The sequence below is a fragment of the Brienomyrus brachyistius genome, unplaced genomic scaffold (genome assembly GCF_023856365.1).
Source record: "Brienomyrus brachyistius isolate T26 unplaced genomic scaffold, BBRACH_0.4 scaffold32, whole genome shotgun sequence".
Lineage (NCBI taxonomy): Eukaryota > Metazoa > Chordata > Actinopteri > Osteoglossiformes > Mormyridae > Brienomyrus > Brienomyrus brachyistius.
Genome location: NW_026042307.1, coordinates 1,994,855 through 2,006,680, shown reverse-complemented (window position 1 = coordinate 2,006,680; position 11,826 = coordinate 1,994,855). Strand labels below are relative to the sequence as shown.

The following is an 11,826-nucleotide window of genomic DNA, read 5'->3' as shown; positions in this document are numbered from 1 at the left end:
AAATGATTCTTTGGATTTGGCCACAAATTGTTTATATAATAAGGAAATGTGGCTCCTACCTTTCAAACATTTAAGTGTAATATTTTCCAAAATAGAAAGAGGAGGCTCAACCCGGCTTTGGCCTTGTCTTGATTGAATAAAACTACGTAACTGCAAATATTTGAAAAAGTGTTTTTGCGGAATTCCAAACCTTGTCCTAATTTCTTCAAAGGACATGAATTTTCCTTCATTATAGAGATCCGACATCTTACTAATACCTTGAGTTGACCAGATTTTAAAACCTGGATCAGCTCTACCAGGAAGGAAATTCTCATTACCAAAGATTGGTGAAAAGGTTGAAAGTTGTGGTAATTCACCTAAATGAGTAAGAGCCTCAAACCAAACTGATATAGTATTTCTGGTATATGGATTTTTTGTACACTTAATCAATTTTTTAACATCTGCTGAATATAGATATAAATTCAAAGGAATTGAAATAGAGTGAGCCTCTATAGATATCCAGGTTGGAGGGTAATCCTTCTCAAAGTAAAACATTGCTGCTCTAATTTGTGCCGCCCAGTAATACCATTTTAGGTTGGGTAGGTTTAACCCCCCTCTATCATAAGGCAAGTAAAGCAAGGAAAGTCTGAGGCGAGGACGTTTATTGTTCCAAATAAAGTTTGTAAAAGTTTTTTTCATTATAGCAAAAAAAGAAGAATGTGGAGGAAGTGGGATGGATTGAAAGAGATATAACAATTTGGGCAAAATTGACATTTTTAATATATTAATGCGGCCAATCAAAGAGATGGGGAGTTTTGTCCATCTGTTCAGCAGACCAGTTATAGAATCTGAAATGCACTGAAAAAAGCGATGCTGAACATTTGTATATATGACATAAATTAACTCTGTGACATTAACAATAACAATCCTTGTTTGTATCTGTACATAAAAAATAATCATTTGAAAGTGATATGCATTTGTTCAAACTACAATATATTGTATGATTTTTCATTTACAAGCGTTTTTAGGTTATCCCAGTCGATCTTCGCAAGTTCAAACACTCAACAAACAATAAGCTTGTTTATTTAATTTCATATTTTACGTTGTTCCGTAATTGCGCCAACTGATGCATTCTGGGTCTTGCATGGGAAACACGAGTGCTTGAGTTCACGGATGTTTAAGGTAAGAATAAAGTTTTCCAATGATGTGAGATAGTGCTATCTTTTTCAGCTTTAATAATGTTTTATGTAGTTTTTTTTTCATGCTCTGGCTCGGGACGCCCGCCAACAGAACTTCCAAAAATGACACGCAGCCCGATATTAATGCATTGAATTTCATGAAGAGCGTAACTATTTTTGAAAAAAGGAAGGTGTAGCTTGTCTTTTTTAACGTGTTTTCATGTAACTAGGGACATTTTTCCTCTATTAACAAGCTAATTTCTTCAAACAACCGTCAGTTAAGTAACAGCTGAATGCCGGAGATTTCCCGAACAGAAGATCCGGGGGCCTTTTACTTTTTGTAGCCCATAAAACCTGTACGTTAACAGTCTCCTGCATGACTGAAAAAAAACATCCACAAATAATTTAAAACAAGAGAAAGAAATCTACCACAACTTTTAAGTAGAGACCAGATGTGCGCTGGTCCTGTTTTTTTCCAAGTTCAAGCATAGAGATCACCTGTCTTTCTCATTTAGCTATTGAGAAACAAGTATGTCTTCCTGCATGAATGAAAAAAAAGTTTTCTTTTAAAGTAATGCTGCTTGTGCACCACTGTTATGCGTGTTTTTTTAATTTAAACTTTATAGTTAAGTCTTTTTTTTAAATTTCATTTCAAGTATCATAGACCTGCTGCTGCTGTGTTTGTAATCTACTGCAGTCTACATCTAGGCCTCTGAATTCCTCATAGCCTGGTCTGTAAATCCTTAATTTATTCCAACCTGATAGTTTGCTTCTGAATGTTCTGCAGAAAATATAGAAGTAACACTACAGAAATGATAAATGTGGAAGACGTTTAATGATGATATTTAGGTCAAATCTGTAAAGTTGAGTCGCTAGTTGTCATGGATTTTGGATGTTTTATTATAGTGTGGTTTTGGTTAATTGCCATGGTCAGTAACTATGACTTTTCTTTATCAGCTGTCTCTAAACTGGATGAAGATATTCTACCAGGTGACTTTATAACTACGGATTAAGGTTTGTATACAAACACTTGGTTAGTTGTAGTATTGAATGTGAGGCAAAAATTAGTTTGTTTACTCTTGGGCCTGACAAAAAGTTGCGCATATATATATATATATATATATATATATATATATATATATATATATATTTACAACTCATACATTTGTGTTGCATTCTACTGAACAGAAATGTGTGTATTTTTGTCCAACCCATTAACATATTTAATGGGGATAAAATATAAAAACTAATATAACATATATTGCACTCGAGTACACCAGCTCCACACAGCCACCTAGTACAACAATAAACATACAGTATAATTATTACATATCTGACAATGTTAACACAAACTAAGAATGTAAAAGCTTAACAAAAATGTAATGAATTTTTAGATCTATTGTGTTGGATGTTATTTGATTGCACAGGTGTTCTTAATGAAGTGTGCGAGGAGTAGGGGTGTAACGGTACACAAAAATCACGGTTCGGTACGTAGCTCGGTTTTGAGGTCACGGTTTAGTTCATTTTCGGTACAGTAGCCTAAATGGGAAAAAAAACTATTGCTTTTTGTTTAATTTTCAACTTTTGCAAACAACGGTTTTATATATTTTCTTATAAAAATGAAACATTAAAATAAAGAAAACATATAAAAATAGAAATGAGAAATAGAATACTGCTTAACTTACCAAACAGGAGAGTTTAAGTAGGGTGTTCAAGCTCCAGCTTCCTATTTACATCAGCCATGACGTCTGCTAGAGGAAAAATAAAACCTCACATGGGAGTCCGGTGCTGACAACAAACTTCCAGTCCGCCACTGAAGATGCTTCGTGCGCAAAACAAGCCTGTTAACTAGTTGTAATCGGATCAGTAAACATTCGCACCACACCAGCAGCCCAGTACCGAAACAGTTCGTATGAATGCGTGTTCTGTTACACCCCTTGGCTCATGTATTTACTTCAAAGTGTGCGCGGCTCCGCTGTGCGTCACGCAATACAGCGTCCGTGCGGAAACTTGCCTGGAAACTTACTTCTGTGGCGCAAATATCACACTAATAATACATTTAGGGAAAAAAATGCACCGAAACGGTACACAGGTGGACCGAACCGAATGGGCTGGACCGAACCGAACGGGCGGAACCGAACGGTTCAACACATTCCCGGGAACCGTTACACCCCTACAGCGGAGTGAGTACACTTTTCTACAATTTGTGCATAAAAGCCACTCCAAGAATGTTCTGTCTGTTGTTGGGAATCTGTGTAATGCAAAGGTTCTATACACTTTTGTATAAAAATTACGCACTATTAAAACTGCAGTTTCATAAAGATGAAATCTAAGATGTTATAAGTTATCCACAGTGGAGAAAGAACTGCTAATGAGAAACATATGACTTCTAGTGTTGACTTATTAGTTTAATATTTCCTTGATTTGTTTAAATTTATCAAGTTAACAGCAGAAATTTACTGTGGTCTTTTTTTTTTTAAACTTTTGTGGAAGGACAGGCAACCAGACGGAAACATTGCAAAACTGAAGACGAGCACCTGACTGTAGCCCAGCATCATGCAGAATCTTGCAGTTGTGTCCCATCCTAGTCTACTCCAGACAGACCAACCCATTTGCTCCTCTGGTCTCGACGTACTTGGATTTAGCATCTGACTTTTACATTTTATGGGATGGATTGCAAGATCTGTGCCTTTGTTGCACCTGAAACAAATGCACTTTGGAGGCACTACAGGTTGAGGCACAACCACAGCAAATTTCTTCCCTGTCTATATGCTGATTGCCCCTGCTCCTTCAAAACCTGGAATACCCTCAAGTCACATTTGTCAAGGAAACATTCAGCTAAAAAGTCAACACCAGAAGTAATTTCTTTCCACTGAACTTTGCAGTTCTTGTTTCTCCATTCAGAAGGATTACTTCCAACATCTTGGAGTTCATCTTCAGAAAAATGAAACTGTCCACTGTGTCTTCAAAGAGTGTGATTTCTACACAAACGTGTATGGAACCTTTGCATCACATTGATCCAGAAAACACGCCATTCATTCCTTGGGAGACTTTCGGCCACAAATTGCACATATAGCTCAGACAAATATCACAGATATTGCTAAAGCACATTGTTCAAATGAGCTCAGTGATGCAAATGAGGAACCTTCAGGAACAGGTGACTTTCTAGGAGAGTATAATACAGAAGAATTGAAAGGGGAAGAAATTGAACTGAACTTGGGCCACCTTTTATTAAAATTGGAGAGCATTTATAATGTACCAAGTAAGTGCATTTCTGAAGTAGTGGCAGAGCTCCAGTTTATATCCTCCTTGGTGTCAGGTACTGATATAAGAAATACTGTAAACTTGTGTTTAAGAAAACATGGCTGTGTACTTGATGACCTAGTCATCTCTGATTTAGTCAAACAGTTGGGTGAGTCAAACCCAATTAGCACAGCTTTTAGAAGTGACGGTCCTCTTGCCACATCTTACAAAAGAAAGGAGTTTTATAAGAAGACTTTTAATGTGGTTGAGCCAATTGAATACATTCTGGACAAAAAGGAAGGTAAAACATTACAGTATGTTCCCATTCTTCAGTCATTATCACAGATTTTGAGCTTGAAAGACATACAGGAGAAAGCTTTCAATTCTTCATCAACTACTTCTGAGGGTAGATACGAATCATTTCGTGATGGAACACATTTTAAAGAAAATGCATTTTTATCCACTGAAAGCGTAACAATCTCTCTTCTTCTGTACATTGATGATTTTGAGGTTTGCAACCCCCTTGGAACATCTAGAAGGAAACACAAGATTACTGCAGTGTATTGGGTATTGGCAAATGTTCCACCACAGTTTCGCGCAACACTGAAGTCAATTTATTTAGCACTGCTTTGCAAGGCTGTTGATGTAAAGAAGTATGGTTATGAGGCAGTACTTCTGCCACTGTTAAAAGACCTTGTCCAGCTGGAAGGGGAAGGACTCTTTATTCCTGTGTTTGCAAGGAAAATCAAGGGAACAGTAGTTAGTGTAATAGCTGACAATTTAGGTGCCCATTCAATTTGTGGCTTTGTAGAAAGCTTTTCTGGATCTTATATCTGCAGATTTTGTTTGGGGCAGCTCCCTGAGTTTCAGGAAAAAGAAGTGAGAACTGGATCTTTCAAAGCCAGGACAAAGGAGGAACATTCGCTTCATCTGCAAGCAGTTTTGGAAAGTCCCCGTTTGACTCACTGCTTTGGTGTGAAAAGGCAGTGTGCCTTAACTGACAAATTGAAACATTTTCATGTTTTGTCAGGGTATCCACCAGATTTGCTACACGACTTGTTCGAGGGAATAGTACCTCTGGAGTTGGCTTTGTGCCTTAATGTTCTAATCAAGAAGAAATACTTCACATTAATTCAACTCAATGACTTAATCAGGCAGTTCACCTATAAGTGGACTGACAAAACTGACAGTCCACAGCCTGTACCGCTGAATTTTGCCAGCCGGCACAGCATAGGTGGAAACGCTCATGAAAATTGGAGCCTGTTGCGTTTGCTCCCTCTTATCATTGGTTTCAAAGTTCCAGAGAGTGAACCAGCATGGCATCTTATAATGGATCTAAAAGACATTGTGGAACTAGTGGTCTCTCCTATTCACACAGATGACACAATTAGATTCTTGGACACCAAGATATCAGAACACAGGCATAGATACTTGCAAGTTTTCCCTGAAGCAAGACTTCTGCCAAAGCACCATTTCTTGGAGCACTATCCTCAACTGATCAGAGCATTTGGACCTCTTGTAGCTCTGTGGACAATGCGATTTGAGGCGAAACATAGCTTTTTTAAGCGAGCCATTCGACATACCAACTGTTTCCGTAACATTTTGTTGTCTCTTGCTCTGAAGCATCAGTTGATGTTGGCTTATTATCTGAATGGCACAGATATAATGAACCCTGCCCTCAGTGTCTCAAATATGTCTACAGTGCCTTTGGATGTTCTCAAGGAAAACTTACAGAAAGCAGTGCAAAAAAAGTTCCCAGGAGAGACATGTCTTCAGGTGGCCAATTCAGTGACTTGCTATGGCACAGGTTACTCAGTGGGAATGATCTTGCCCTATGGATCCACTGGAGGGCTTCCAGATTTTGTTGAACTACTTCTAATCCTCACTGTGCAAGGCCAGCCTGCATTTGCTGTTAAATGTCTGCATTCTTGGTACAGTGAGCACCTTAGGTCTTTCGAACTGGAGTCCACAAGACATGTGATGGTCCTCAACCAACAGGAATTAACAGATTCCTATCCACTAGCAGCATACACTGTTGAGCAAAAGAGATTTGTCACCTTGAAGCGTCACATTCCCCTTCAGGATTAGGTAAATACATAATACATTGACATTTTTAAAAAAATAATTCTTGATTCTTCAATACCGTCAGTGTTCCAAATAGTTTTCACATTTCCCAGGATCATAGTTTAATTTCACTCGTGGTCAGATTAATGTGTGCATGCATCAAACTGTCATTGGTTTGTATGAGATGAAACTGTAGAAAATACAGCAAAATTTACAGCAACAATGGCAAATGTAAACAGCAATCAAAGCCAAGCTATTCTCAAGTGGATGGTGCTGATTTTTCAAGCAGATTTCATGGTGTCAAAAAAGGAAGAAAACCAGTGGTATTTTGTAAACTAAAGAAACAATCTTAAAAAACATACAGTATACTTAAAAAAATTAATATTTTATTGAGATATAATAGAAAAGAATTGTTAAAGTAATATCACATGTTAACCCTCCAAACACCTTTGTTTTAATGACAAAACCTGGCATTAAAGGGGTTAAATCTTTACTTGCATTAAAATACTAATAATTCTGCATATACTGATTATACTCAACATAAATTTAAAAAATGCTTTTAAGTTATCCCTTTGTAATAAGATGTAAATTTATTGTTTTCATGTCTGAATTCAACATAACCTTTTGGGGTTTTTTTTCCTACTACAGATTCAACATGTCTGTCAGACTTCGGGTCATGCTGCAGGAAGAAATTCGCAAGCTTCTCTTGCCCTTGGGAATCCCTCAGACTGTGGGGAATTGAAGACTATTTTACAAGAGACATTTGAAATTAAACAAGATTTTACTGTTCAGTTTTAGGACCAAGATTTTGATGGTCAGTTTTTTACTTTACTTGAAACTAAGGATATAAAGGACAAAAACACTATCAAGGTGGTTCTTATTGAACCAGTGATCACACTAACATTTGAGGATTCTTTGACTGCAAAAGGAGTCCATCAGAGTGTTGATTCTAGTTTTGTAGAGTCATCAGAGGATAGCTGTTCCACAGCATCAACAATAATTCTGTCTTCTCCAGAGAGCGCCTCCTCCCTTCGTTCAGAGTCTTGGCCTGCTCAGTTTGAGATACCTACTTTCTCCTTTGATACTGAACTCATTCTGCAAGCTGCAAATGAAGCTTACAGTAAGGACGGAACCTTACTCAGCAATCCTGCAGTAAAATCCAACATTCTGGACAAACTAGCAGATAGCATCTTTGTTTACACTGCCTATCCTTCCCAAGCACAAAGGGAGCAGGTTGCCGAGGCCCTGGTTGCAAAGCACTCATGCTTGAGGGACCCAGTATCCTTCAATGGTTTATACAGTTGGCACAACAGCTTGAAGTATAAGCTTGGCAATTACAGAGCAAAAGTGAGACACCTTGGACTACCAGAGCTGAATGTAAACTCTAGAAAGAAAAAATGGACCGAAGACTCCAGCTCTCCATGTAGAAACTTGAAAAAGGCAAAGAAATCTGAGGTAAACTACCTCCCACCTCACCCTCAAGGTGAAACCGATGCAACACTTGAGAAGGAGCGAGTGGACCTTCTCTATGAGTGCAAGAAGCGAGACAATAACAAAGTCATAAATGAAAAGATGGCAAAAACCTTCTCACTGCGTCGAAGTGATGTAATCCTCAACAAACCACCTGTGATTGACTTCAAAGCTCGATGGCCCGCCTTGTTTGAATTTTCCCAGGTATATTGAACATTTTAATTATGTCTTCACTAGCACAAAGTGAAGATCACCTTTTGGAATTGTATCAGTGACATTGCCTTGTAACCTGGGTGACACTTTCTGAAGTGAACGTTAGACAACTTCCAGTTTTAAGATTCAACAGTGTTTTGGGTGCACAAGTACAACATTGAAATATGAAAGGGATTGTTGTAGACACTGTGATGGGCTGGCCCCCCATCCTGGGTTGTTCCCTGCCTCGTGCCCATTGCTTCCGGGATAGGCTCCGGACCCCCCGCGACCCAATAGGATATGCGGTTTGGAAAATGGATGGATGGATAGTTGTAGACAGCTGCTAAGTTTTAATGTAGCTGGCTAAACAGTGAGGGCTTCCTTTTGTGTCGGAGGAAACAAGTGACCTTTCGCCGAGTCCCGCCCCCCTTAGTTACTGTTGTTACGTCCGACAAACACGACCTGCGCAACAGATTATCATGACTGGAAGAGGTATTCCCATGCTTGTCAGTGACCTTTTTTTGGAGCAATATCTTCGTGACATCCTCCAAATTGAACCAGCCTTGATCTCCTTTCTCTCTTTAGATCAGCTCTGCCGAGTAGCGCGCGTTTGGCCGGTGAGCACTCCCAGCACCGCCTGCGTCGCTGACAGTCAGTGGCAATCCCAAGCCAGCTCACGCTCATCCGCGGGTAGACCACGCTCCTCAGCACTGAGTTCCCCCTGACATCTAGTTAGTAGATGTGGGCGCACCGCTTCACCATCTTGCTTGGAGTTAATGTTTGTCAGACCTGCTCAAATAGTAACAGTTGAGTGATTGGTCAGTGGCTGTTTTGGGGGCGGGGCCAGCGAAAGGTCAATCTTATGCCCAATATAAGCTGTAAAGCAAAAATTTGTGAGCACAAATAAGCTCAATGCTTAGCTCATGAAGCTCTGAGAATAAAGGCTAAACTTATCTGATTAACACTGGTGGGGAAATGAACAATATATTTACCAGATGAGGCTTTTAGAATAAATGCTATTCTCACCTAATTACCTGTGGATAATTTTGCAGTATTCTTACATCACTTATCAAGTAAATGTTGCTTTCAGAACACTCAGGATACCATGTTTCTGTGTCTCATTCTGTTTCTCTTGCCCATGTTTGTCTGTAATTCTTTTTTTTTTGTGTGTATCTCATGTTTCTACATCTCCATGTTTCTCTCCTGGTCTCTCAGATAGAGGAGGAATTCCGCAGGATCACACTGAAGCCACTGCAATCCACATTCTTGGGCAAGTTGGACCAATACACACCCAAGCTGTTGAGCCTGTACAGGAGGAAGGGTGGAGCCGTGGGGAAAAAACTTGATGAGACCCTTGACATGTTAAATGAGGCATGTATTAGTAGTTAGTTTTATGTAGTGGCTTTCTAGTGTCTAATAGTAGTATAATATTGTATTTTAAATTAATCTCATATTAATGAGTAATCTCATTGACATATTTTTGTAGGACAGCAACATCGAGTCCCGAAGAGAAGTTGTGATAAGGGGCCTCATTGTCTACCTTGGTGAAAACTTAGGGGAGTTAATCAAGGACTTCAAGGTAAGGAAGATATGGTAAATGGTCTGCACTTATATAGCGCTTTTCTACCTATGGTACTCAAAGCGCTTTACACTGCTTCTCATTCACCCATTCACACACACAAGCACACACACACTCACACACCGACAGCAGAGCTGCTATGCAGCTTGACCTGACACACCGGGGGTGATTTGGGGTTCAGTATCTTGCCCAAGGACACTTCGACATATGACAGGAGCAGCGGGGAATCGAACCATCGATCCCACGATTGGCAGGCGACTGCTCTACCTCCTGAATATATAACTGATTCAAAGACCTGTCAATGAGATACAAGTTCATCAAAGCTGTTTGATGATGATAATTTGACCAGATTTTCTAGTAGATTTTAAATAACATGCCTATGTCAAAATTAATGGGATTTGATTTATTTGATTGTATCAACATGCCCTACACAAAAAGGAAAAATGTACAATCAAGGATAAAAAAAGAACACTATATCTAAGACTTATTTCCATTGTGGTGTTCATAAGATTTTAGTGTCTTAATTAAAAATGACAGTGAAACATGTAAAATCATCACAGATGCCTGGAGACTACTTCTACTCTATGTAAAAGAACATCCTGGGGTTTTCTGAGAACTGCTACTGACAGTTGGATTTGATTACTTTATGACATTTGACGTATGATTTTGCTTTGTTATATGGTTAAACGCTGTAGTGAAATAACAAAAAAGTAATATCTGATGTATAACCATTTGTAGAATTGTAAATGACAGACCCAAATATGTGATATTTTTATATATACAATAATACATTTTATTCCCTGTTGTATTTCACAGGTTTTCGATGACAGCGATGCTGCAGCTGTCCAAGAAGCCATTACTACATTTGTCCTCGGCATCTTTGTGGTCAGCAAAGCCAGAGAAGATCTCCCCAAGCTAGCTGGAATAGCCATCGAAGGAGCAGAAATCCTTTTTGGTATCCCAGATGTGGCTCATGCTTGCACCTATCTGATGGGCCTTCTCTATGCCTTGGACCTAAGGTACCCTAATAAACTGAAATATACATTTGAGGTCTTTCAGAAGATCTTTCTGGAGCTGGAGGATGCAAACAAAAAAATGTCTTCCAAAGTCCACGATCTCAAGGTCTGTTTGCATGCTTAAAAGCCATACAGATGACGTTGAAGGTGTAGATTTTGACTGAACTCACTCGTACCAAGTTGTGCTAATAGGTTTACACTGCATATTCTGAGGTTCCCCTAATGCTCTCAGGTTACACTTTTCATTTTCGTATCTTTAATATGCAGAAAAATATTAAATTTAATTTAAAAAGAGTATGCTGGCACATGCCTTTTTTTGTTATGTATTAATTTAATTTTTGAGAGATGCTGGATTTTGCTTTGATTTTTGCCTCATCAGTGTACAGTATCTGTAACCGTGAATATGAACGTTACTGTTAGGGTGTTCTGACCTCTAAGAAAAACTGTCAGTTTTGTTCTGATAGCATGTCTTGTACTGACAGCAATTATCCATTCAGTCAGTGTTCATAGCTCTGTGGAATAGATTTTTTTTCTTTTATTGTCAAAACTTTTATTTTGTTTGAGCTAACTGACAAGTTTTGTTTTGGGTTTAGATGCATAAATAAACCTGAGATTGACTCTTGTGGGTCTCGTTAATAGTATGTGTGATAAATCAATTTGTAAGAAAATGGTGAAAATCAATTACTGGTTTGCCAAAGCCAAAGATGCAACCCAGTATCTCTTGTTTGGTGTTAACAGTCCACAATTTAAAACTTTCACATCAGATAATTTGATTTTTGTTCTTCAAAATATGACTCAGAGAAAATTATACAAATTGTTGATAGCAACTAATTCATTAATCAACTAATAGTTGCAGCTCTTGGTTATTTATCATTATGGTCAAGTCTTGGCTCCATGCACATTGATTTGTGATGGGGAATGTTACAGATAGAGGACATATACTTTTTGAGTAGACTAAACATGATTTGAGTTGTTGTGTCTGATCTACTTAAAAAAGGTAAGGCAACTTTTTGCATCACTTTATTATGTAGATAAAGTAAAGCTAGTCTTTGTGTAGACTACTTGATTTTTTGTATGTAAGAAATGAGTTTTGGTAGTAATTGCA

At 38.4% G+C, this 11,826-nt stretch overlaps 1 protein-coding gene across 1 annotated transcript; it reads left to right on the top strand.

Moving 5' to 3' along the window:
• Window positions 1-7,745: 7,745 nt before the first annotated feature.
• LOC125721184 (uncharacterized) lies at window positions 7,746-10,939 on the top strand. The gene is made up of 4 exons (XM_048997240.1): window positions 7,746-8,138; window positions 9,342-9,497; window positions 9,613-9,705; window positions 10,522-10,939. The coding sequence occupies exons 1-4, from the start codon at window positions 8,037-8,039 to the stop codon at window positions 10,843-10,845; spliced, it is 675 nt and encodes a 224-aa protein (XP_048853197.1). The 5' UTR covers window positions 7,746-8,036; the 3' UTR covers window positions 10,846-10,939.
• Window positions 10,940-11,826: the final 887 nt, after the last annotated feature.

Coding starts and splice junctions, on each gene's coding strand:
- LOC125721184 (XM_048997240.1), top strand. CDS start 8,037: ATGGCAAAAACCTTCTCACTGCGTCGAAGTGATGTAATCCTCAACAAA. Junction 8,139..9,341: donor CCTTGTTTGAATTTTCCCAG/GTATATTGAACA, acceptor CTGGTCTCTCAG/ATAGAGGAGGAATTCCGCAG. Junction 9,498..9,612: donor CCCTTGACATGTTAAATGAG/GCATGTATTAGT, acceptor ATATTTTTGTAG/GACAGCAACATCGAGTCCCG.